The sequence below is a fragment of the Ochotona princeps genome, chromosome 2, assembly GCF_030435755.1.
Source record: "Ochotona princeps isolate mOchPri1 chromosome 2, mOchPri1.hap1, whole genome shotgun sequence".
Taxonomy (NCBI): Eukaryota; Metazoa; Chordata; class Mammalia; order Lagomorpha; family Ochotonidae; genus Ochotona; species Ochotona princeps.
This window is the reverse complement of record NC_080833.1, coordinates 4,580,733-4,608,239: the sequence shown is the minus strand read 5'-3', so window position 1 is coordinate 4,608,239 and position 27,507 is coordinate 4,580,733. Positions and strand designations below refer to the sequence as shown.

General features: G+C 45.6%; 1 protein-coding gene across 9 annotated transcripts in view; it reads left to right on the top strand.

Annotated features, from left to right (window-relative positions):
- RERE (arginine-glutamic acid dipeptide repeats) overlaps positions 1–27,507 on the top strand; it is a 375,029-nt gene that overhangs the window by 214,473 nt on the left and 133,049 nt on the right. For 8 of the 9 annotated variants that reach the window (XM_058674765.1, XM_058674761.1, XM_058674739.1 and 5 more), the window contains one exon: positions 1,161–1,265. In XM_058674765.1, coding sequence (XP_058530748.1) covers positions 1,161–1,265 — 105 coding nt within the window. Of the gene's footprint in view, positions 1–1,160; positions 1,266–16,759; positions 17,020–27,507 lie in introns of those variants that run through there. The other variant, XM_058674787.1, reaches the window with a different exon arrangement.

Genomic DNA, 27,507 nt, shown 5'->3' with positions numbered 1-27,507 from the left:
CCTGGCATGTACAAGGCGAGAGGCCTTTAGCTACTAGGCTGTTGGGTTGGCCTCAGAAAGACAGATATTTGCAGAGAGAAGGAAAGAAGCCTCCTACATTTGCTGGTTCACTCCCCAGATGACTGCAGTGGTCAGAGCTGAGCCCATCTAACCAGGAGACAGAAGCTACTCCCGTGCCTGGGCTGACTTTTGCTGCTTTCTCTGGGCGTAAACCAGCGCCCATCTGGATGTTAGTATTTGCGGTTGAGCCATTGTGTTGCCTGCCACTGCCTCCACCCCCGGATGTTAATGTTGTTAATGTGCACACTTGGACATCCATAGCGCCTAGATCCCAGTGCAGGCTGTGCGTGTTCTAGAAGCAGGCAGCTGCTGCTGCTCTGAATATGAAAGGCAAGCTTTTATTATTATTATTATTATTATTATTATTATTATTATTATTATTATTTTGCCTCCAGCTCCATCCAGTCTCATCACAGCTTTTCTGCTTAGCAACACTTTCCGTGGTTACTGAAGGAACTGGAGTCCTTAGAGTGTCCCGCCTCCTGGGGAGGACTGCCCTGGTGGTCCCGTGGACATGTATTGCTGCTCATTGTAGGCAGGTGACTGGTGGCATGTGTCACATCACGTCACCTGGTAATCCTGGCACTGAGCACTGCATCTTCTGTTTAGTGCAGTTCTTACATTGAAAGGACAGGAAATGCGTGCTAAACAAAAGCTGTTGCTATTGCAGTGAAATATTAGTGCAGTTTAGCTTCCACAGGTAAACTTGAGGTCTGGCTAATGCAGTCGGAATAGAAGACCCATCTTTTTTTTAACACTTTGGAAAGGCTTCAGAATGAATTTATCAGTGTTTTCATTATGGTTTCATCCCCCCTTCATTTCTAGCTTTTTAATATCATATGTCATAGTCCTGCATAAAGTGTATCTTAGTAATTTAATTATTATTAGTTTATTACTTAGATAAAAGCAGTTAAGTTACAGAGCTGTATATGGAAACATGCTTGAGATAAAAAAATGGAATGGATAATGGCATCTAGAATTCTGGGATGTGTTAAATGTTCCATGGGTTTAGTCTAGAGCTTCCTCCACTCCTCCCCCTCAGTAATATTGTGATTCGTAAAGCCATTGAGGGCATTGCTAATGTATCTTTTTTCCCCCAGAGGGAAGTGCAACATCTCCCACTTTTCTGACATTTTTGCTGCGAGAGAGTTTAAAGCTCGAGTGGATTCGTTCTTCTACATCCTGGGCTACAACCCTGAGACCAGGTAAGTGAGTCAATTGTGCCCGTGGGTGGCAGTGGTCTTCCTCGTGTCTGAATGGTGGCTGCATGTGTAAGCCTGTGTTTGCACATCTGGGCTTGATCGACAGCACTGTGGAAAGATTCTAAACTCCTGTGGTCACCCTCCCTAGGCAGAGTCGTGACTGATGTCATGAGTGTCGTGAAGAAGTCCGATTGCTGCTTGCTGTTTACTTAAAGAAAAGAAAGTGCGGCTGTTGGTGTCCAGATAGGCTGGATGGGGACATGATTTCAGACAGTTTGTGTTTTTATCTTGTTAAAGACTGTGATCCACATTCTGTGGATGATGTTGAAAATTCTAGGTCATTTAGGGGAGTTTGCTGATTATTCATTTTTTTGTTGTTTATTCTTGATAATAAAACCCCAGGAATACTTACTGGAACATCTTACGTAAGACTTCTCGTTTGAGGTAGTTCTCAACTATCCTAGTAAGATCCATGGGGAAAAAATTTGTTATTACTTGAATTTTTTAAATTAAAATTTTCGTGTTATTTGAACGATACAGAAACGTAGAGATCCTTCATCCACTGGCTCAAAACCCAAAATGTCTGCAATATTTGGGGCTGGGCCAGGCTGAAACCAGGAGCCCACTGCTTGTTCCAGCTTTCCAATTTGGGTGGAAGGAACCCAAGTCCTTTGGGCCATTATCTGCTGCCTCCTGTGATGTGCCAGGGTTGCTGTGGTCAGGTGCTGGAGTCGGTACTCCAGCCCTGACACTCAGACATGGAAAATGGGCATTCCAAGCAGCCTCTTCACTGCTGTAGCTCTTTCTGAGTATAATTCTTTAACTTTAAAGATGTTCTTGAAAGGATCAGCACAGTGGTATGGAAGGTTAAGGCCTTTACTGTGGCCCCAGCATCCCACATGGATGCTAGTCAAGTTCCAGCAGAAGATGGCCCAAGTGCTAGGGCCTCTGCACTTACATGGGAAACTAGAAAAGGCACCTGGCTTGGGCCTGGCCCAGGTGCAGTGGTTGTAGCCATTTGGGGAGTGAATCAATAGATGGAAGATTCTCCCTAAGTCTATGTTTGAAATAAAGAAATCTTTTTTTTTTTTTTAAATGTTTTTGCGAGGCGGAATTTTCTCATTTACTGGTTTCCTCCCCAGCTTCTCCCTGCAGCTGTGGTCAGGCTGAAGCTGTATACCGGGCACTTCCCTAGGTCTCTCAGGTGGTTGGCAAGGATTCCGCTGTTTGAACCATCACTCGCTGCTTCTTAAGGTGAACACTAAGGAATCTGGAGTTGAAAGTATAGCCTGCACTTGAGTCGACCTCCACCATTTTCTAGGCTGTAAGCAGGGAGCTGGATCAGAGTGGAGCAGCTACCCATATGGGATTCTGGTGCTATAGGCAAAGTTTAGCTCACTATGCCGCGGTACCAGCCCTAAATGTCAGGATTTCAGAAGTAAAAGAAATTTGGCTCAAAGAATCTAGTATAAGAGCTATATCCATGTGTCTGTGAAGTAGGTCAAACTTTTTTTCCCCAGAATTCAATGAGTGACTGTAGGTTGCATGTAGAATGTTTTGGAATTGCTAACTAAAAGTTGCTACACAGGAGCTTGAGTTGTGGCAATTGTATGAGGTTGCACATAGTTCTGTTGGACATCTCTTCTCTCTTTGTGTAGATGCTACATGCTAGGCAGCAGCTGTAGGGAAAGTGGTATGATGCCTTTTGATTTTTTTCAAAGAACAGAGAAAACTTTTATTATGCCTCGGTGGTCCATGATAATATTTCCCAGGTGGCTTCTGTTGTTAATTGTTCATTTTACATGTAAGTACTTGACAGCTCTTCAAAAGTTTGTATTGGTCAGGTGACATGGAATACTTGAGTTGAGATACAGAGGAATGGGATATTATTTCAGTGATTTCGTGTTTATCGAACTTCTTAATAAATAGCTGTATCATATTGCCCAAGTTACATTGTATGTACCAGTGAATTAAAGGAGAAAGAGAGAGGGAGAGACGCACAGAGATGGACAGACTGGTAGAAAGAGCTCCCATATGCCAGTTGATTCTTCAGATCCCTGTGCCAGTGGCCCTGCTGGGGCTGGAGCCAGGACTCTGGTTCTCCATGCAGGTCCTAAGGGCCATTGCCACTGCCCCCCAGGGGCTGTGTTAGTGAGCTGCTGTGGTAAGAGCTGGAGCCTGGATCAGACCCAGGTGCTGACTGGGACATAAACATCCTTACCAGCCTCTTAGCCACTGGGCCAGTAGGCTGCCCCTGCACCTTGTCTTAAATGTTCAGCTCTCAGGTTCATAACAGTGAAGCAATTTTATTTTTTACTAGTCTTAATTATGGATTTTGTTTTTGCTGAGTGCTTGTTAAAAATATGTAACTTGCTTCTTGTGAGAGACACATGTGAGTTTCTCATTTTTCATTGCATGTTTTTGGCAGTCAACACAATTCTTGTTAATATTTTTTTAATGCTGAGTAGGTGTATATTAGAAAGATATTGTTGGTCTTTTGATGAAGAGAAACACAGAAGTGTAAGGACACACAGCGTGTTTACACAACCTGCCTTCTGCCTCCTGACCCTGTGATTCCTCTGACTTTGCCAGTTATCAGGTATCTGCCTCCATAGGTCTTCCTGGGTCCACACTCCACTTTGTGCTTGGTCTGCCAGTTATCAGGTGTCTGCCTCCATAGGTCTTCCTGGGTCCACACTCCACTTTGTGCTTGGTGTGCCAGTTATCAGGTGTCTGCCTCCATAGGTCTTCCTGAGTCCACACTCCACTTTGTGCTTGGTGTGCCAGTTATCAGGTGTCTGCCTCCATAGGTCTTCCTGGGTCCACACTCCACTTTGTGCTTGGTGTGTTTGAAGTGTTTTAGGGGTTGGGTGAATGGAGCTGAACAAATACTTTTTTTAAAAGATTCATTTGTTTTTATTGCAAAGTCAGATATACAGAGAGGAGGAGAAGACAGAGAGGAAGATCTTCCATTCAATGTTTCACTCCCAAGTGACCCCAAAGGCCAGTGCTGTGCCAATCCAAAGCCAGGAGCCAGGAGCTCTTCCACATCTCCCACATGGGTGCAGAGTCCCAAGACTTTGGGCCGTCCTCGACTGCATTCCCAGGCCATAAGCAGGGAGCTGGATGGGAAGTGGAGCTGCCGGGATTAGAACTAGCACCCATATAGGATCCCGGCACATGCAAGGCGAGGATTTTAGCCACTAGGCCACGCCGCTGGGCCCTGAACAAATACTTTAATGTCTGTTTATAAGTACAGCTTGAAGCAGATCACAAACTTAGTTCAGTGCAGATATGCCTGTGAAAGTTGCAGCTGTGGATCAATTGCTGTAGTGACCTGCTCTCCTGGTCAGCTATAGGACAGTCACCTTGGTGTGCTTATCTCACGGTCAGCTATGGAGCAGTCATCTTGATATGCTGGTTTCCCATCCAGCTGGGGGGCAGTTGCCTTGGTGAACTGTTCTGCCATCCAACTGTGGTGCAGTTATCTTGGTGTGCTGGACTCCCATCCAACTGTGATGCAGTCACCATGGTGTGCTGGACTCCTGTTCAGCTCCTTTGTATCTGTGAAGTTGAGGCATTGGTATATCATTCCCACAGTTGTCTAATGTAGCATGGAGAAACAGTTGACATCTTCCCCACCTGCCGTATGCACAGCCCAGGGTCGACAATGAGCAGATGCACACCCTCGCAGAATCACCTCTGTTTATGACCATGGTTCAAGATTACGGGAATGAGGCTGTTTCATGGGTTGGTTTCTGGGATTCCCTGTCCCCCCAGCCCCGCATATTACAATTAACACATATATGGGAGTTTTCATGGCATTGTGTGACAATTAGGTGAAAGTGAGTTACGTGGGGAGGAACTGTTTTGAGTGTGCAGCGGTGAATTGCGGCCATACATGTTGTCAGTAAGCCACTGGAAGCGGAGGAAGAATGAGCCTGGGACCACAGTCCTTGCTGGCTCTTGCTTTGCCTTGAATAATACGGGAGCGGTAGGTTAGCAGCTGAAACTGAGCCTGATGGGATTCTTTATTTATCAGTCATCTATTTTTTTTTAAAGATTTTTATTACTTTTTAAATTTTATTGGAAAGTAAGATATACAGAGAGAAGGACAGAAAGAGAGGAAGATCTTCTGTCCGCACGTTCACTCCCCAGATGGCTGCAGTGGTGACAGCTGAGCCAATCAGGAGCCAGGAGCTCTTCCGCATCTCCTACGCGGGTGCAGGCTCCCGAGGCTCTGGGCTGTCCTCGACTGCCTTCCCCGGTCACAGACAGGGAGCTGGATGGGAAGTGGAGCAATGCCCATATGTGATCCTGGCGCATTCAAGGCAAGGATTTTGCTACTAGGCTATCAAGCCAGGCTCCCCAAGGGAGAATTCTGAGATCACTTTGGGATCCCACCCACTTTGGTATTTGTAACTTGGTAGCAGCATTGAGACTTCAATAATCTTCTCATGTTTGTAGTTAGCAGCTATTACAGCCTTGGCTGTTTCCTTTCTCAGACTACAGTAGCAAGCAGTCATGATAGTAATAGTAACAGCTAGTGCTTATGTTGTAGTTAGAACACCATGCATCCTTCACAGCTTAAGATACCTAAGTGTCTTATTTGCACATTTTATTTGGTTTTGAAGCAGTTACAAACTGGCAGATAGGTTGCAAGTATACTACAGCTTAAAATGAGTGACTTGAAGCCGTGTTGTTGCCAGGAGGCTGTGAAAACTGCAGCTGCAGGTGGGCTTCTTATGCGCAGGACAGTGTCTTCCATAACCACGGGCAGCCCTCCACTCAGACGTTAACAGTATGACTTTGAGGGTCGTATTCTCAGACTGGGCTCAGATTTTTAGCAGTGTCTCTAGTAAAATACCCTGTTGAGTGGTGGGATTGGATTTGTCTGTCCATGTCTGTTTAGAACCGTTTGTCTGGAACGGTGGCTCATGACTTTGGGTACTGTCCCAGTTTATGCTTGTGATGTTTGCTCTTGGTTTAGGATACGTGTAATTGTCAGATACACATGATAATGATTTGCCCTAGCTTGGCAGTATTTACTTTAATCAGTTAGTGAGTTAATGTAAGTTTAAAATTTTAAGAATTGATTTTCGGTTTACTTGAAGGCAGATAGAATGATCTTCCATCTGCTGGTTCGTTCCCTAAATTCCCACAACAGCGAGAGCTGGGCCACGCTGCTGGAGCCAGGAGCTTGGAACTCACCCTAGGTCTTCCACTTGGTTGACAGACCCTGCTGTCTTTCGGAGTGTTCCTTAGCTCAAGGCTTGCTCAGAAGTCCCGGAGCGGGGACTCAAACCCAGCATTCCTGTATGGAATGCGGGTATCCTGAGTGGTGGCAGACCTGTGGCAGCACCTGGCATGGTAAACTAAGTCTGTGTGCAGTGCCAGTGTCCTGTAGGAGCACCGATTTGTGTCTTGTGCTGTCACATTTCTTTCTGTCTGCTGTTGGTGCTGCTTGGAAAGAAGCGGTTCTGTGGAGGGCGTCCTGGTTGTCACTGACTCCTGCTCTTGTTTGAGGATGGCGATGGAGTCTAGACTTGGCTTGGAAGGGACAGGTGGTGGGTAAAAGCCATATGCCTTCTCCTTTTAAGGGCATTGGTGATGCTCAGTCACGTTTACTTTTCACTTGTTAGACTAAAAGGAAAAAATGCCACAGGCTTGGACTTCGCAGGGGGAATTCTTCCATTATTACCTGCGACAGAGAGAGGCTGTGTGTGCTCCTAGTCGTTGTATGTGACTGTAGATGGAAACCAGGTGACAAGTAAAGCTCCTGGGTAATTGTTCCTAGCAGCATGTACACATGCATTTATGTGAAATAATAGCAGATATCAAGAAATGTAAAAATATGTATGCTCAAGTTGTGGAGTAAAAGAATGGTTTCCTATTGATTTATCTGTTAATATACAAATATTTTTGAGCTCTATGCGATGACTATATCCTTAACTTGCAAGCACTGAGATCCCAAATGGACGCGCTGGTTTGTGTCCCTGCTGTCCCGCTTCCCTTCCAGCTCCCTGCTTGTGCCCTGGAAAAGCCGTCGAGGATGGCCCAGGTGTCTTGGCCTTCGGTTTTTTTTCCTCAGAGTGCCTGTAGGAATCTAATGTTTCAGAGTTTCAAATCCAGTGTCAGAGTTCCATAAGTCATTACCAGCAAGTGCCTTCAACGCACCAATGAAAAACTGGTTGTGGGTTCTCTGTCCCTTCAACTATTTGCAGAACTACCTGAATCCCAACATATACGTCATAGCTTATTTAGACATTTGTTTTTTATGGAAAATCAGATTTACAGAGAGGAGAGGCAAAAGAGAAAAATATTACATCTGCTGTTTCACTCGCTGTGTGGCAGCAATGACCAGAGCTGAGCCGATCCAAAGCCACGAGCCAGGAGTTTCTTCTGAATCTTCCACGTGGGCCTTTGGGCCGTCCTCCACTGCTTTCCCAGGCCACAAGCAGGGAGCTGGATGGGAAGTGGAGCTGCCGGGATTAGAACCGGCGCCCATATGGGATTCCAGTGCTTGCAAGGCAAGGACTTTAGCCATTTAAAAAATTTTTTTAATATGTTAGTGTTTATTTGGCAGCAGTTACTGAATAATTATACCCTGTTTCACTGTCCTGGATATCAAACAGCTATTTTAGTACATTGATAGTTCGAAACACTAATGCATTCCTGGAAAAAAATGCAACCTAATCCTTCCATTACATATTAGTTATGTACATAAGCTTTTGATTGGTTGAACATTTAGTAAAAGGTAAAAGTAGTGTTCAGAATGAATTTTAAAATATTTTCAAGTATTCTAATCATTCACCCCTTTAAAGAATAGAATATTTTGATGTTAAAAGATAGAACTTTTGTCAGGATTATCCTAAGTGCTAGATGTATTGTGAGTTGAAATTATGAAGTTTTGTGCGTGTCCTGCGTATAGGGTGATGGAACGCAGTGGACAGGCGGAAAGCTCCTGCATGTGACAACTTGCTAACGAGGAAAGTGCAGCAGGCGCTGGTGTGAAGGACAGTGCAGTGGAAATTCTCCCTCTTAGCTCAGCAACAAATAGGGTTCCCAGCTTCATCACAGTGTCTAGAAAAAATGTGTGGAGTTTTGGAAGAACGGTTTTGTTTTTCGTCCCAAGGTGTGTGTGTGATGATGTTTACGTCTCTAATTTGTACACATGAGGGATAAATAAAAACTTTTGAAGAGAGCTTCTTATAGGTTTCCTTCTTTTGATGTAGAGTCTTTTTCTGTAGAATTTCCTGAATGTTGTGTTTCATTACTGTACAGTTTCTTATTAGCAAAAAAGAAGCATTGTAGACAGTTTGATCTTATGGACATTCGGCATTCTTTACAGCTGAAGCCTAGGACCTGCTGCAGTGGCTCAGTGGTTAAAGCCTCACCTTGCATATGGACACCAGTTCTTGTCCTGGCTGCTGCACTTCCCAAACAGCTCTCTGTTTATGGCATGGGGAAGCAGTAGATGATTGCCCAAAACCTTGTGGCCCTGCACGTGTGGAAAGCAGCAGCTACCGACCCATGGCTTGAGAGCTGCTCAGCTCTGGCCATTGTGGCCATTTGGGGAGTAAACCAGCAGATGGAAGATCTTCTGTCTATCCTTCACTCTGTAAATATGCCTTTACAATAAAAACAAATAATTCTTTTAAAAAGATTAAAATGAATCCTAAGCAATATTTTATGTTTTATCTCTTCTTTCACCTTTGATAGGCATAAATGATATACACTAAAAATTAAGTATAGTGCATAAAACTGCTTTCCAATTTGTATTAACAAGATTTATTTATTGTTATTCAAAAGGCAGAATAACAGAGAGAGAAGGGGAGAGAGGATGGGGGCCTTCTCTCTGCTGGTTCACTCCCCAAATGGCTGAAACTGATTGGGCTGGACTGATCCAAAGTCAGGGGCCTGGAGCATCTTCTAGGTCTTCCATGTGGGTTTAGGAGCCCAAGGACTTAGGTCATCTTCTGCTGCTTTGTTAGCCACAATAGAAGGGAGCTAGATCAGAAGTAGATCTGCCAGGACTGAGACCAATATCCATATGGAATGCTGGTTCCCCAAACAGGCTCAGCCTACAACAGCATGATGCCAGCCCCTCCATTCAGTTTTTATATAGTGAATATTTTTTGATTGAGAATGAATCCATTTATTTGGTACATTCATTGCGCCTGCTCGGCTCCCTGGTAATTTGTTCAGGAACACTAGTCCTTTCCTGTCCTCTGGGGCGAACATGAGCAGTGAGATATGTCTAGGCTCCGGGAACTGGAACTGTGTAGATGGATACCGAGGGAGCTCAGGGCCTCTGGGAATGCCCTAGGCATTAGCCACAGACGACTCTTGGGCAGGCTATAGGCATCCTTGCAGGCAGGCAGCAGGAATGAAGTCCATGTTGGTAACCAGCAGTTGGTGACCTGGTATCTTGTGGAGGACCAGTCAAGAAAACAAGGCCCAGGACTTGTAGACTCTGATGAGGCGTAGGAAGCTGAGGTCAGTTTGCAGAATTGTGGCTTATGGTTTACATGGACCCAGTGGCTTTGGTGACTGTTAAACCACTCCGTTTCGGAACCTTCCTTGTGGCTTCTCTTTAAAGCAAGGAGCAGGACTGAGGCGTGTTCCAGATTTGAGTAAATTTGGAACTGGGTGTTGGGAGTTAATGCACCAGCACTGTATGTGCAGGAAACCTCTGCCTTCCTGTGTCTGCTCTCCAAGGGTGAGAATTGATGGTTCATGGATTCTTATGTTTTCAATTTGGATTTTTATAACCTATAAAAGTTATAAAACTCAAGAAGTTTTTTTTTTTTGTTTTGTTTTTATTGATTACATTGCGTTATGTGGCACAGTTTTATAGGCACTGGGAGTCCACCCCTCCCCCAACCCTCCCCACATGGTGGATTCCTCCACCTTGTTGCATTTCCACAGTTCAAATTCAGTTGAGATTCTTGCATTGCAAGCATCTACCAAGCATAAAGTTCAGCATCTTATTGTCCAGATAGGTTCAACGGTTTCTTGGGGAGACCATCTCTGGTCTGAAGGTAGATTTGGCAGAGTATCATCCCGATCAATTAAAAGCCCCAACATTACATCAGTAACAATTGATAACGTTATGGAATTAGTTGACATGGTATTAAGTAATCAGTATATTAAAAGAGAGAAAAAATAAAAGAATGCACGTTCTGAACCACATCCTGTGATTTCTACATTGACATTTCAATTATTAGTTCATATACAACCGGGTTCTATACGCCTTAAAATGGCTCTAGATTACAATTCAGCTTTCTCATGTCTATTTTAATTTTAGTATTTAGCAGTTCATAGCATTGAAGCATGATTTTGCTGAACCTGGCTGTAAAACTCAAGAAGTTAAGTGATTAGTATATAGAGCTTTGATATGTCTTTCGCTACGTTTACCAGTTTTTGACACTTTCCCGTTTTTGCTTTATGTTGTTGTATCTGTATTGCTACCTTTTTAAAACTTTATTGCAGGTCGTGGTTGCCTTTTTTTTCACCTTCTGTGTGTTTGCAATCTTTGTTTTGTTACTGTTTCCTAAACTAGTTAGGAATGAATTTGCAGACTGCAGTGTGTATTCCCAGAACGAGGAAACTGTTATAGAACCACTGAATGCTTGTCAAAATCAACCAAGGTAGCCGTGATAAAATTCCACGTAGTCCAGCCATAATGGCTACATGTCGTATCCTTTGCCTTTCTTTATTTTAATGATATATCTCTTAACAGTTTTTTGTGTTCTTCATGAATTCTGTTTGTAATGGTCAATGTGTTTCCTCAGTGTTCCCTCCTGATTAGGTCTCAGCTATGTCATTTTTGGCAGGAAACATTAGGAGCTTTCAGAACATTCATGAGGAGGTGAATTTAGTACATAAGTTAATCTTGATTTTAAAAGTTATGAAATCTATGCAGTTTTTTTCCTGAATATGCTTTTCCATGGACTTTTTGAATACTCTCTATATGTGTGGATTTCAAAAATTTTTTGCACCAAAATACATTTACTGTATGATGCCCTTTGGGAAGTGTCTTGTAATATGTAAATGATGTGGAGCCACCTTTTCAGTGCTTCGTTTGTGCTGTTTTTTCTTAATCCTGTCTTATTTATTTGTTATTCTTAAACCTTAGTTTTGACTGGACTCTTATTTTGAAGCAGACACTGTCAAGGAGGACAGCCTGTGCTGTGTCTCTTGGCAACCTGCTCCTGGCGTTTTACTTAGGTTTCCTTCGTTCTCTTGGCCAAAGGTTGAGTGTAAAATGCAGCCTCTTGCTCGTTCTTCTTAGTCTGCTGTTTCTTCAGAGCAGAGCTGGCTTTTGTGTCAGAGGACCCTGGGGAACAGGATGCTGAGTCTAAAGTGCTTTGGTCCGAGGTTTCTTTCCTTTTCTTTATTTAGGGGCTTCTTCACAGCATACTGCTGTCCACCATCTTTTTGTTTTTTCATTTTTTTAATTCATTAATTACATTGTATTACATGACACAATTTCGTAGGTACTGGGATTCTCCCCCTTTCACCCCAAACCCTTCCCCCTTGGTGAGTTCCTTCACCATGATGCATAACCACAGCTCAGGTTCCGTTGGGATTCCCTAATTACAAGCTCACACCATACAGAGTCCAGCATCCCACTGTCCAGTCAAGTTCAACGGCCTCTTAGGGAGGCCCTCTCAGGTTTGAAGGCAGGGCCAGCAGAACGTCACCTCGATCAATTAGCAGCTCCAACATATCATCAGCAACAGTCCAGGTATGATGAGGCTGGTGCAGAGTCCACTGATTGACACAGTCTATCTTAGAGTTTCCCCTTGTCCAGTTTTCCGCTGGAAGCATATAGCTGAGGTGGTTGATTGATCTACTCCATCTTCCATCTTTTCTTGGTTAATGTTTTGATTCCTCCATTTTGTTCAGGGGAATCCCCAAAGAAACTTTGAGGCGTTCCCAGTCCAGGCTCTTACATGTACTACTAGTAAGCACAGTGCCCGCCACAGTCCATCACTCCGATCAGCTGGTGGTTGTAACCCCTGGGTTGGATCTATTCTGAGCTCCAACCTTCATTGGAACTAATGAGTATTGCAGCTCTCCCCGGCTCTGCCCATCACACACTCATCCCTTACCTAAACCAGTGGGAGGTGTGCTGGTTGGGTACTGCATTCCCTATTGGCACAGGCCATTTCGCCTTGGCATTTTGTGTTTTGTATTGTTTTTTGATCGCAACCAAACCTGGCCAGGCCCCCACACAGTTCCAGCGCTCGGACTTGCCAGTGGATGACATGAACTGACTCAGCCTGATCTGCCCCTAACCCGAGCCAAATGTATGCCAGTGGGTCACTTTCCAAAGCCTCTTCTGGGTTGTTTACCTCCATGCTTCCTGCCTTTATTTGTAGGGTCAGTGTCCTGTCAGAGGAACTGTTCAGATTCCTCCATCCAACCCCTTCCTGGTGTCAGGCTTCACGCATACCAGCAGGTCCTTCGGCCAGCACCGCTCTTCAACCCATTCTGGTTCTTGCTGTTGAGAGTTTCAGCCCAGCCACGGCTCGTCCATACCCACATATATCTCATATATGGCTCAGTTGGGGTTGAAACCTACCCGAGCCCTGGTCCTCCGGAGCACCAAACTGTGCTGCAGTCTAATCTGGCATGGTGCGTCAGGTCTGAATCGATATTTGTGCCAAGGGATTACAACTGTGACCTGACCGGAACTCAGCCCCCTTCCAGTTCCTGCGCTCCTTAGTGGTAAGCTCCACCCAGCCAAGGCCTCCCCCAAGCTCCCCAACCAGGCCTGTTCCCAGCCAGTGTTAAGTATGCCAGAGGTTGCTCTGGGTCAGCCCAGTGTACCCCAGACTCCACTGGCCCTTCTAAACCTTCCAATGGGGTCAGAGTTTCCAGGAGATTGGTCCACGCATACCTGACACATTCTAGCCCCGAGTATGGTTCTCGAATGCCAGTCAATGTCATAGTCCTGCCTTCTGTGACCCCTCTGCTGATCCCTCATCCTATCAGGTAATGGGGTATCCTGCTGGACAAGCCTGGAATTTTGCCTTTTGAATGAACTGGTGTTGGCAATCTGCACTATAAAGTGACTACAGGTTCTTCAGAGGAAGGTTAACTGCCATTGAGAATCTTAAGGACTAATACACATTCTCAGAGAACTGTGGGTTCAGCATGGAGCAACTCATGTAGCATATCAAAGAAACCAAATTCCAGAACTTCCTGGCCGGGCGGCCAGCAGGCACAGCCTGGCGACAAATGGTGCACTGGCCGCCTGAGAGCCACTCACCCCATGTACGTATGTTCGTGGTGGTAAGCTTGGCTGTGCTAGGCTGGAATTGTAGCTGGGGACCTGAGCCCTCTGGGCAGCATGGCAGCCCGGGGGTTGAGCCGCTCAGGCCCTGCCCAGATCCTCCTAGGTCCTCCCCCGCTCCAGCCGCATGGCGTGCTGAGGCGTTCCAGATCCACTTCTCAGAGTCCCGGGACAACACCCCCACTCCCAAAAGAGGGCCATCAAACCAGGACCCCGGCAAATCAGGAAGCCACCCAAGAGCCGCTCACCCCATGTACGTACGTACGTGGTGGCAAGCTTGGCTGTGCTAGGCTGGAATCGTGGCGGCGGACCTGAGCCCTCCGGGCAGCATGGCAGCCTGGGGGTTGAGCCGCTCAGGCCCCGCCTGTCCACCATCTTTAGAGAGACTGAGAAGCTTGTGGATTCTGCTCGTTCTTTTAGGACCCAGGGGATGAAGTCTCATGGTATCAGTTGATCCTGTAATATCTTTCTCTTGAGAACTTGACATGAACAGTTTAGCCCCAAGCAGATTGACATTTCCTTGGTTTGTAACAGGAGTGCCCCTTGGTCAGCAGTACATGAACTGGCCATGGGTGAACAAGACACTTGGCTTTTTGGGAGAGCCACCTTTGCCATTTCCACTACTGATACGGACAATGCAGCCCTGCCACTCTTCACACAGAACACTGCCAGCAACTTCAGTGGCCATGCACTTCTTATAGAAAGTTCGAAGTTTACGTTCATCATCCAGTGACTGGGGAGGTATTCAGCTTCATCTTGAAGTTAGATAGTGAGGTGTTTTGGCAAAGGGCATTTGTGTTTTCTGAGGTTCAAAATAAGAGGGTTGCTAGGACCAGCACCATGGTGTAGTATGTTAAGCCTCTGCTTGTGGTGCTAACATCCCATATGGGCATTGGTTGGAATTCCAGATGCTGCACTTCCAATCCAGCTCCCTGGGAAAGCAGTGGAAGATGGCCCAAATCCTTGAGTCCCTGCACCCACTTGGGAGACCTGGAAGAAGTTCAGGCTTCTGGCTTTGGACCAGCCTAGGTCTGGCTGTTGTAGCCATTTGGGGAATGACCCAGGGGATGAAAGATCTCTGTGTTTGTAACTCTTTATATATATATATATATTTATATATAAATATATAAATATAAATATAAATATATATATAAATATTTATATAAATATGAATATATGAATATATGAATATATATTTATATATATATATATAGAGAGAGAGAGATTGAGAAGCTGCAATAAAGACAGTGGAGATAGCGTGCTTCCCTGTGTAGTGCTCAAGATTTCCTAAGATAGGTGTTGTTCTGCAAGGAGGGCAGAGTGCTGGGGCTGGCAGAGCCACTCCCAGGAGGAAGGAGTCTTCAGAAAGAGGTAGCAGGAATTGTGGTAGAGCAGGTCAATTCTCCACCAGGGAGCAAATGATGGAGAGGTGGGCTGGAGGGAGGCCCCTGGGTGCTGCTGCAGAGGACTGACAGGAGAGAACGGTAGCTGTGCACATGGCCGGAGAGGACTGGTGTGAGATGCCCAGGCCAAGAAAGAGCGTGCAGAAGGCGCTGAGGTGACTGGCGCCACTGCTGGGAGCCTGCATTGGAGACAGGGCGGCTGGCTTATGGTAACCTGCGCCTTGTGTTCCCCAGGGCATTGAGAGGCTCCAAAATCACAATCCGCACTTCTTGACCTGAGTTACAATGACTGTTTTAATGTTGTGTTCATTTAGTTTTTAGGACACATGATGGATTTGTCTTATTTTGCATTTCTCTAAGAGAACATTTTCTGAGTGAAATGGTTGGTAGTTTTGCTTTCTTTTCTGTGTGCTCTTTTGACTGGGGATTTTTTTGCTCTTCGTGTTAACTGCCTGCGAGGTTCCAGCTCCTTTGTTTTGGTTTTAGAAAGTGTTCTCTGGGCTGTTCTGCAGTCGGAAGCTTTGGGGGTACATGTTTCCTCACATAAAAAGAAGGGTTTCTCTCACATTGACATTGTGGCTCATGTAGGGTCAATAGAAAGGTTTATTTTTAATTATCGTTGACATTTCTTGTGTTTTATAAATGACATTCTCAACAGGGTAAGAGCGTATGGGATCATGGTCTTGGAATGCAGTTTATTTCATAGTGTGAACAGGAGAACTGTGCAAAGACAGGTGACCCTGTGTCCGCTGCAGGAATCTTGACGTCAGCATTCGTTTCTTGACATCCCGTCACATTTCTGTGAACGAAATTTGCCCTTCCTGCTCGATCTTGTCCTTTGCATTTTAGAGCAGGTTCATGGTCTTGTTTTGTCTTTGAAGCACTGATTGATGCTACGTGGAATCATCTTACTTCGCAAATGGAAACTCAGTCTGCACCTCCAGAGGAGGGCTGGGAGAGGGTATGAAACGTGCTGCTCAGGGTACTCCCAGACAGCGCCCAACTGTCCTGCAGGGGGCAGGGGACTTGACCATGGGGCTGACCCTGCTCAGTTGACTTTATGAATCTTTCCTGGTTGAGCTTTGACTGTGGGCAGTAGTAGAACCCGCCTTGCCTTTGAACTAGGAAATGTGAGTTAAATGAGATGTTGTGGGTTTCCAGGTGTTTATGCAGTTCTTTGAACTGGGGTTAACCCTTCCTGCCCTGCTTGCTGTTAGAAGGTCAGACCTGAGTGGTTGGCATTGCTGCAGGAAGTGTCTTGAGAAGATGAGATGAAGCTTTTTTGTGTCAAGCAGATTATGCTTGAGCTACCCTGCCCATGTACCAGACACTGTGTCCTCATTCACGCAGCAGTGCCAGGTACACATGACTTCACCCATCCTGTTTGTTTTTTTCCCAAATGAGTGAAGTTTTGACAGAGAATTTTCTTTCATGAAGCTACTACTCCCTTTAAAATGTCCTTCAGTATTTCCGCTAGTCTACAGCCATGCCGGCCTGTAGCTTTTCGTCCTGTTCTTGCTTGGAGATCTTGCTGTTTACAGTTACCATTAACTTTAAAAACAATCAAGCCAACAGCAAAGCAAAAGGATCCTGGCAGGTCCTTAAGCTTGGCAGGACCTCTCTGCCAGTCGGTGGCTTGCCAGCCTCCCTGGTGTCGGCTGTCTGGGATCCCCTTGCTCGGGCCCCACTTCCCTGCACACTAGCTTGGTGTGCAGGGAAGCTGCAGCGTCTGTTGGCTGGGCTTTATTTACGGAAACAGCAGGGTTGAGATTGATTACGTTGTGGAGAGACTGTGTGTGGATGAGGGAGGGTCACAGCACATGCTCAGTCCTGTCAGTGTGAGGGAAGTTTCTGCGCTCTGCGTGAAGGCTTAGGTCATAGCACAAGCTCAGTGGAAGCTCTGCGAGGTCTCTCAGCCTGCATGTGCCTCCATTTTGAGTAGTTAGAGTCAAAAAGGGCAGAGTTGTAGCAGTAAGTAGAGGCTCAGGGATCCAGCTGCACTCAGCCGAGCCCTGGCAGGCATGGATGACCCATTCAGCCCCTGCAGGTAGGCTGTGTGCCTCTGGCCTCCCCCACCAGTGCCGGGTCGCTGCTCTTTCGCACTTCTCAAGATGTGTGGGAATCATGTCATCCTTCACGGTGCTTGTGCCTGAGAGTCTTGAATTCAACCCTGGCTGAAGCGTGGAATCAGAGCCAAGGATGGGACCCGCCCAGAGCAACATTAAGCTGATGTGCGTTGTGAGGCTCTGGGGTCCTGCCGCCCCCGTCCTCCTCCCCTGTCCCCTCCTCTGCTCTCTCAGTGTGACTTGGAGCCGAGTGGTGCTTGGTGCCTTTTGCTGAGGCAAGCTTGCAGGCCGCTCGTTACCATGGGGCTGCTGGGAATGCCTGGGCCAGAGAGCAGCTCTGCTTGGATGTTTTAGGAAGGGGGAAGGTGGGCAGCCATTGGTTGCTTTGAAGGTGGGTGGAACTTGTTTTGATTGAGAGCCTGTTTTGTCAGAGTGATTATAATTCTCGTGGTCTTTTCCTGAGGTCTGACATAGGGATATCAGTTGTGGGTTCTAGGGGTTCTATTTGCAGCAGTATCACCTTAAAATGTTTTTTTTTTTCTTTTAATTGGAAACGTTTTGTCACTTCAGTTTCTGCTGTGTCTGTTGCTGCAAAAAAAGAGAAGCAAACCTTCATTTTGAAGCTTATGAAAATTGCTTAACAACTGAAAAAAAACAAGCTGCGTGCCCTGACATGTTTGTGTGGGTTGTGAGGCCCCTGCTGCTTTGCTTGTTCCCTGAGTGTCTGGGTGGCATTGTTGCGTGTGTGTGTTTGTGATGTCGGGACTTGCTAAGGGAGCACGACGAGCAGGGCTGGAAGCTGAGAAGGCGGTGGTGCTGGCAAAGCCTGCTGCGCCACTGGTGTGCTGCACACTCAGGAAAGGCCATGCGGTTGTCAGAGGAGACAGTGCACACGGCCAACCAGTGCTTGAGGAAAGTTAGTTCTACTCAAGCAGATAGTGTGTGAAGCTGCTTGCTGCTGGAAAGGTCACCTGAGTTTTGTGCATTTCTGTGGCTGGAAGAAAGCAGCTGAAAACACCGTGGAGGAGCTGGAGGGACATGCTGGGTATGGGCAAAGGGAAGAATTCCTGCTGTCAGCTCCTGGAAGGCCAGTGTGGATGGGGGCTTGGTGTGGTCATCATCTCGTAGTGGAGAAGGCTCTGCTTTTGGGAACATGTTCTGGGCAGGATAAAGGGCAGGACTATGTTGCTGAAAAAAGAGCGGATTTGTTGTACTGAATACTAATTTGAATTGTGGCATTGCAAGTTCAGCTTTGGAATTGCTGCTAAAAGGTTGGTTTATAGTGAGATCATTTTAGGTGATGTTCTTGCTGCTGCCTTTGTGACTGACTTTGGCATTTCCTACGCAGGCTCTCTCCAGTGTAGCTGTGTTTCTGTGAACAGTGCAGGTGGCAGTTGGGGCTGGTGTGTGCCTCTGCTTGAACCACCTAGTGTTGCTTCTGGAATGAGTCTTAGTTCACACTATTTGCTTTTCCTTTTCTCTCTCTCTCTCTCTCTCTCTCTCTCTCTCTCTCTCTCTCTCTCTCATATACTTAGCATTCCTCTGGAGTTGAGGAACATGGCATGGCAACACTTTGTAGTCCTGCATCATGGGATTGTGCAGGACTGACTGTTGCGACGAGGGAAGATGTGCTGTTTGTGTCAGCTGCGGACTGCTTGTTTTCTTCCACTGTCTTGTCTCAGCTTAAACTTTCTTTCCGTTGGACAGGTGAAGTGCGGACAGGAATCTGCCCTCATAGCTGGATCAGGCTCCTCCTGGTGGCCGTGGTTGGGCCTAGAGCCGTGTGTGTCTGTAGTTGTTGGCTGGAATCTGTGGAGGCTTTCTGATGTTAAGGGTCACTTTTATCTGTTTTTCGAATCTGGTGAGGTGGGTCATGAGAGCTGTGTCTTCTGTATTTGCTGTATTTGCTCTATATATTTCCATCTTGGAGGGGGGAAAAACTTGGAACATTATTTGCTGAGCAACTGTCTGCTGCCTTGGGGTTTCTGTGCTTGCCTAGTGGTGGAGGTGGAGGGTGGCGCCAGGGAATAGCTCTAGGTCGGGGAGCTGCAGCTTAGTTTCATTTGGCTCTTTGTTGTCCTGTTGTACCTCAGAGTATCAGGGAATATTGGGTAACAAAGAAAGTGTGAAATTTGAAAAGAGCATGCAGGTTCGCAGGAGTAGCCTTCCGTTGGAGTGGGGTTAGCCCTCGCGGTGTCGCTGTCTGCCACTTTGGCAGAGCCTGTGTCTGGTGGAGAGTTGAGGTGTGCTTGATCGTGATTAGTTAATGCTCCATTTGGGATTGATTGAGTGAGTGATTGATTTTTATTGAAAAGTCAGATTTATAGAGAGAAGGAAAGACAAAGATCTCCCATCCGCTGGTTCACTCCCTAAGTGGCCGCAATGGCTAGAGCTGAGCCATTCTGAAGCCAGGAGCTTCTTCCGGGTCTCCCACACGGGTGCAGGGTCTCAAGTCTTTAGGCCGTCCTCAGCTGCTTTCCCAGGCTACATGCTGGGAGCTGGATGGGAAGTGGAGCAGCCAGGATACGAACTGGCACCCATGTGGGATCCCGGTGGTTGCAAGGTAAGAACTTATCTACTAGGCGACTGTACCGGGCCCAATATGCCATTCTTAATCATCTAGTGATGTAACTGCTTATCACCACTTCCTGAATTCACATCAAGTATGTGAATTTAGGAATTATAAGGTTCAGATGCGCTTAAGAAGGTGTGACCCTGTGTCTTGAGTCCCCTGTTTTTTCTTTGTTCTTTGTTATTTTGCCTTTTTCCATTGTGCTTTTTGGTCATTACTGGTCCACACTGATTCTTCACTAGAGGCATTCCTTCCAACACCATGTAACAAGGTCAGTGAGAGAGAGAGAGATTGTGGCTGGCAGTGGAGTGATGTGTGCCTTGTACAGACACTGACTGGAGCACCGCAGAGGCCGACAGAACACTTCTCATGGTGTATGTTCTGTGTTATCTCAAGTCTAAAGTAAAAGTTCAGTCAACCTGGATAATCAGTAATTATTTTCTATTCAAGTTGTTTGGACTACACATATTTTGGGGATTGTTGGATTATTTTCCCTATCAAACTTGAAGCTTTTCTTATAACTGCAGTTCTCAGCAAAATGGCTGGCAAATTGGTCTTGGGCAGAAATATGTTGAATGGATGGATGACTTCTAGACTAAGCACTGACTAGACTGAAAGGCAGGTAGCAGCTCAAGTCCTTCCCTCCTTGGAGCCTCCCTTTTCTCATCCGTCATAGACAAGTATTTCTCCTGGCTATTGGGAAGATTAGATGAAAGTGCTTGAAACATAGTGCATAATAGCCAATAATTCAAAGGCCATGTATACAATTTCCTGTGACTCATATCTCCACAGCAATTCTGTATTTTTGTGGCTGGACTGTTCAGCTAAGATGATGTTAGAAATTGTCTTAAGAAGTGCAATAATTGTAGGTTGGCATTGCAGACTCGGCTGTGTCCTGTATTGTGGTGGTAAAGTAGCAATGACTCCACTTCAGATCCAAATTCCTGCTTAATGTGTCCTGGGAGGCAAGTGGTGGCTCAAATCCCTGGGCCCCTGTCATCCAGGTGACAAATGAAGTGGAGTTCTTGGCTCTTGGGTTCAGCCTGGCCCAGTTTTAAATGTGGGCATTTGGGGAGTGAACCAGCAGGTGGAAGATTTCTGTATCTCTTTCTCTTTCTCAGTTTCTATTCCTGAAAACGAACAAACCTTTTATATATATATATATATATGGTGATTTAGGGCTCAGCGTGGTAGCCTATTGGCTAAAGTCTTTCCCTTGCATGTGCTAGGATCCCATATGGGGAGTGATTCAGCAAAGGTATGCTCTTTCTGTTGGTCTCTCCTTGTCTCTGTAAACCTGCCTTTCCAGTAAAAATATATAAATCGTTTTTAAAATGGTGATTTATATATTTTTCTGCCATTTACCTGTTTCACTTTGTTTTTCTTCACATTTTTTTAAAAAGACTTATTTATTTGAAAGACAGTTACTGAGAAGGAAGGGAGAGAGAGGCTGACTTTGGTAGATCATTCTGTAAGTAAGCAATAGCCAGGCCCAGGAGGAGGCTCCTGTGTAGGTGTAGCAGCAGCCCAAGGGCTTGAGCCGTCGACTGCTCCCAGGCACAGTAGTAGTGGGATGGCTAAGAGGAAGAGGAGCAGTTCGTGCATGAACTGCCCCATCCTGTCTGACTTTTTTTTTTTAAAGATTTATTTATTTTTGAAAGACTTAGGAGTGGGCGATAGAGAGAAGATCTTGTGTCTGCTTGGCCAGGCCAAAGCCAGGAGCTGACAGCTCCATCCTGGTCTCCCTCTTGGGTGGCAGGGTCTCAAGCACTTGGATCGTCTACTGATTTCCTAGCCGTATTAACAGGAAGAGGGTTACAAGTGGAGCAGCTTGGTTATAACCAGTCTCCACTGCTCCACTTCCCAACCAGCTTCCTGTTTATGGCCTGGGAAAGCAGTAGAGAGTAGCCCAAAGCCTTGGGACCCTGCATCTGTTTAGGAGACATGTAAGAGACTTTGAATCAGTTCTGGCCATTGTGACCATTTGGGGAGTGAACCAGCAGATGGAAAATCTTTCTCTCTTTATCACCTTCTATTCATCAAACCGACTTGCCAGGCCCAGTGTGGTGGCCTAGCAGCTAAAGTCCTCACTTTGCACATAGCAGGATCCCATATGGGCGCCAGTTCTAATCCTGGCCGCTCCACTTCCCATTCAGCTCCCTGCTTGTGGCCTGGGAAAGCAGTTGAGGACAGCCCAAAACTTTGGGACCCTGCACCCATATCGGAGACCTGGAAGAAGTTCCTGGCTCCTGGCTTCGGATGCAGCTCTGGTCATAGCAGTTGCTTGGGGAGTCAATCTTCGGACAGAAGATCTTATCTCTGTCTCTTCTCTCTGTATATATGACTTTCCAATAAGAACTAAAATGAATCTTTCAAAGAAAAACTGATTTGCTTTTCTTATAAAAATAAGTAAATCTTTAAAAAAAAATCTGCTTCCCTGTCTTGTAACATTTGTTGTGTTCACTAGTTAAAGCTTTTTTCTTTCAAAAATGTTCACTTTCTCCGATGTGATTGCACAGGTATGGGTGTGTTCCGATGCTGTTTGCCTCCTGTTCGTCCTGTGTTCACACCACAGGAAGAAGGATGTCCCAGAGACTTTCTGGGAGGCACAGAGGGATGCGCAGAGCTTGCTTAGAGTCTCCTCCTTCTGGAGCCGTGCTGTGGAGGCGCATGGCGGGCCTTGCTCTCACTAGGTCACCTATTTCATTTTTGGTTAAGCTTCAAAGACTAGTGCTTCATACATTGTTTTCTATTGTGGTGGAATTTAAAAAATGTGTTTCCTGAAGCCTCACTCCTGGGCACCCTGGGCACGTGCAGCTTTGGCCCCTGAGGCAGTGCGTGTCTGGGTAGCAGTCAGGCTTCTCTGCCGCTGCGGGACGCTTGGGATGGAGCTGAAGCAGGGGCAGTGGAGCAGGGTCCCGGTCGGATTCGGAGCAGGTCTTTCTCAGCTGTTTTCATTTGCTCCCTTGTGGTGGCCGTTACTCTCACATTGACGGCGTCTTGCTCTTGGCCTGGGAAGGCGTGTTGCTTCTCACTGGCAGCAGTTCCTGGTTTGGACTCTGAGCTTTCACTTGAGAGGGACTGTCCAAGGAGCAAGCTGGCCTGTGGCCTGAGGGCTTCTGTCGCTCACTGCAGCTGGCCTGTGAGCAAGGGCTCTCCGCTCCCACAGCCCCTGTCCACGAGGCCCTGAGGTGGATTCCTCCATCGGAAAAACTCAGAATCACGTGACCCACAACACAGGCAAGTCCCTGTGGACGCCTTTACGTGGGAGTTTGGAAGGTAACTCGTCTGGTCACGGGCTGATTTCTATTTCTTTTCATTTTTGTATTATTTTGAATGAATCCTGGACTTTGCTTCCAGTAAGCAGTGTATCAGTGCTGTTTTCTGATTAATTCTGCTGGCTTTGCTGGCCTTCTGTTTCAAGTGACTTACAACTGAATCTTGAACCAAGCGGCAATTGAGTTAGTCCCGTACTCATTTGAAATGCTTCTGCTGAGAGCCAGTGGGTGAGCCGGGGCCAGACTTGGTTCCTGCCCACTTGGAGATTTCCATCTGAAGGACATGAAGAAGCGGGCAGTGCTGGGAGCGTCTCTACAGAAGGCTTTCAGCTCCTGGCCCCCCTATGGGAGCGCAGAGCTAAGACTAACAACCTCTGTGCAGTAGCCGCTGTCTAGTTCTTTCTTTCAGTCATCCTTTCATAGTAACCTTGAAAAATCGCGCGTGTGAGGATTATTTATAGGTGAGGAAACTGAAGGCCAGGGGTTTTGCTGTGTCCTTCAGCGCATGCTCACAGCCCAGTGAAAGCTGGTGCTGAGGTTTTAATGCTGGTCATTTGGTTTGCAGTCCTCCTCTGGCGTGGGGAGGTGCCCATGCTGTGGGATGTTCTGGCAGCATGAGCAGAGTCCACGGATTTTAGTCAGGTGTATAAGAGCTTTTCTCTACCTTAAAACACTGGAAATGGGAGTATACTATGAAAGAATGCAAAATTGGAATATGATTTTGAAAAGGCATGTCCAACTTCAAAGACATTCTGGATTGGTGCAAGGCTACTTTGGAAATAGAAACTCACTTTGTTGTCTTGTTCTTTGTTTTATGCCCCGCCATCCAGTAACAAAAGCCATTCTAACAACCTGCCTCAGGTTTTCCCAGCACCTAACGTGTTTCTTCTTGGACCAGTGGACTTTCTGTTGTCACTTGCTAAAGGCGCTGCTAACAAAGATTCTGGGGTCTGATGCTGATGTCTTACCATTCCTCTGGCCCATGTAAAAGACAAGAGTGGCTGCTATTTGCTATCACACCTGAAGGACAGGCAGCAGGAAGGTTGCTGCATGATCTTCACGTGTGGCACGAAGCCACAGCCTGGCACCTGGCTGGAAAGCTCTCTGTCCGTGCCGCTTGAGAAGAGGCTGCAGGTCACACAGCCATGGCCTGGGGAGGGTCCTCTGGGAAGTCGCACGGCTCCCTGTGAAGGTCCTTGGTGCTACCAGCTCATGACTTGGTAGTTTTGTGGCCGTGCTCATGTCCAGGTCCTTGTCTGCTTTCCCTTGTTGACTCGAGTCCTGCTGTTTGGCAGTCACTGCGGTCCTGTAGAACACAGCCTCTTGAGTCAGTGTCCCCTGTCCCTTCGCCTCCCCTCAGGGTGGGGCTGGGGCTGTCGTGTGGTGCGTGCATCTGGCCTGTGGTCCTCTCATCTCCTCTGCAAAGCTGCTTCTCCCTTTTTGATATTCAGTTACAGACTCCCTGTTCCTTTCTGTCCATTCTCTGTTTACTTCTTAGAATAAACGTTTCCATGGTAACAGGTTACTTTTCAAAGGGAACATCTTGTCATTTTATTTAATCCACTGCAGCTGAAGAGGAGTGAAATATTAAGTTGTAGTTGCTATGGATACTGCTTATTACATTGGTTTCTTTTGTATCAGATTTCATATACTATGGATTTCTTTTTTCTTCTTTCCTCCTTTTTCCTTCCTTTGTACTCAGGGAATAAATACGATGATTTATCATTATTGTTGAAATTTGGCTTCTGGGAGTTTGTGTATTCTAAAGTAGAAATTTTTAGAATAATGAGGGCTGAATCTCAGCTGCTTTAGAAAACGTGCATTGTTTACATTAGCTGCCAGGAGAATTCCATCCTTTTTCTGGGAAGGGAGGAGAATGACTGTTTTATTTATTTTTTTTCTTTTTTCAGTTACTGGCCCAGCTCCATTTTTCAGTTAATATATTTGTTAGTTTCATGAGTTTTCTTGTATCTGACTTTCTTATTTCTAATTTATAATACATCCCTCAGTTTTCTAAAAACATTAGTTTTTTTGAATTCTGACAATACTGCGAGGTGCACGGCGATCTGTGTTACATTCCTGCAGTGCAAAATTAAAGCAAGAGTTGGAATTTGTACGTTGTTTGTGGCTGCTTCTGGTAGCTCCTGTGCACGGTAGCTCTGTGGGCAGACCCCACAGCCAGGTGCCAGGCCCTGCAGCCCTGCGGAGCAGCCGCACTCATTCCCATCGCTGTACCCAACTCCTGGCAACCCCAGGCTGTCTTTTTTTTTATACTATTTTATAGTACAGTTTCATATTCCCTTATCCCCTCCCCAGTTCCCTCCCCCCCCCAGTTCCTCTATATCATTACTAACATATAGTTCTTCATACTCAGTCATATGTCCATCATTGCGGGCATGGACAATGGCAGAGAGTCCAGAATCCTATTGTCAAGATATAGTAAACAGTTTCATTGTAAGTCCATCTTTGTCTGGAAGCAGAAATGCATGCCACACTACATCCTCACATCTGGATGTTAGTCTCCATTTCACAGCTACTGTACATCCCCTTAAATGAAAAGTCATGTTTCAAAATCAACAATAGAAAGAAAAGAGGAAATTTACAATGCCATGAAGTTAAATGACATGTTACTAGATATGACAGTCTCCATTACACAACTACTGTACATCCCCTTAAATGAAAAGTCATGATACAAAATCAACAAATAGAAATTTACAATGCCTGAACTTATGACCTGTTACTAGATATGACAGTCTCCATTACACAGCTACTATACATCCCCTGAAATGAAGAGCCACAAAACAAAATCAACAACAGGAAGAAAAAAGAAACTAACAACACCAAGAAGTTAAATAACATGCTACTACATGCCTAACGTGTAGCTGAAGAAATGAAAATCAAGAACCTTCTTGAAGAAAATGATGCTACCGTATGATATACGAGTCATTGAATGATTTAATCACAAGAAAGTGTTTTGAAGAGATGAAACAAACAGAAAACGACAAAATCCATGCAATACAGTTTCTGCTGACTTTTGTTGGTAAAGTGTGTCTCTTCTAGACAATAAATAGATATTGTTTTGTTTTTTAATCAAGTGTACTTCTCTATGATGTTTGATTGAGCTTAAGCCATTTACATTCAGAGTTGAATATACATGGGTGTTACGTTGGTCCTGTCATTTTAGCAATGGGTTGTTCATTGGTTTAGTCTTTTGTTGTCATTTTACTGGGATGTTCTTCCCGTTTGCCTTTGGTTTTGTGAAGTATCATTTGTAATGCAGGTTTGGAAGAGGCAAATTCTTTTAACTTTTCTTTACTGTGGAAGAATTTTATTTCATTTTCAAAGACAAAAGAAAGCTTTGCTGGATATGTTATCCTAGGCCGACAATTTTTTTCTTTTAGAATCTGGAATATGTCACTCCATTCTCTTCTGGGCTGTAGAGTTTCCTGTGAGAGATCTCCTGTGAGCTTAATTGGCATTCCTTTATATGTCAATTGATTGTTTTCATGTGCACGTTTCAGGATCTTTTCCTTATGTTCAATTGAAGAGAGCTTGATGATCATGTGTTGTGGTGAAGATCGCTTTTGGTCAGGGCTGTTGGGAGTTCTGTGCCCCTCCTGGATCTTGTTTCCCAATTCTTCCTCTAGATTAGGGAAAGTTTCCTTTATTATTTCATTAAGTATATTTGCAAACTCAGCTTCTCTTTCTGCACCTTCTGGGACTCCCATAACTCTTAGATTTGACCTCTTAATAGTGTCTTTCAATTCTTGAATACTTTTTTTGGCCTGATCCAGCTCTGCTTCCAGCTTTTTGTTTGTTTCCCCCTGGTGACAGGAAATACCTTCCAATTCTGAGATTCTTTCTTCTGCTTGCTTCATTCTATTTTGGAGACTCTCCATTGTACTTTTAATTTGCTCTACTGTGTTCTTAATTTCCGTTATACCAGCCTTGATTTGCATTGTTGCTTCCTTAAATTCTCTGAACTCTTGTGTGTGTTTCTCATTTTTGATTAGAATCTTTAAAATGAGTCTTATGGATTCTGTGTGCCCCATTTTCTCGATGTCTTCCTCAGTTAACTCTGAGATTGGCATAGGGTTTTGCTCTTCTGCAGGAGAGTTTTCGGTAATATTCATTGTGCCTTTGTCCCTTCTTTTACTCTTGATCATTGTACTTCTGGTTAGCAGAGTTTTCTCCTTGGGGTAGGTTTCTAAGCTGTGTCACCCACAGGTCTACAATGTGATTTTACTTATTGTGGTTGGTACACAACTCTTTGCTTGCAGCCACTGTGCCACAACCTCCAGTGAGTTCCAGGTCTGGGTTCTTATGTCAGATTTCCACCGTGGTCTCCACAGCCCCAGCTCTTGGCTCACCACTCACCACCTCCTGTGATACTGTGGTGTGGCTGCACCGTTGTCTTTGCAACCTTTCTCCCACTTTTGGTTGGAGCAGGTCCCAGGATTAGAGAGACACCAGGTGTCCTATATAATTAGGTTGTTGGTGGTGCTGATCTCGTTGGAACCTGTTGGACGTTAGGTCTGGGTGGCACACGGACCTATTTTGACCTGTACGATGACACAGTCAGTATTATTTTCCTGTGGGACCAGTGCAATCTTGGACCT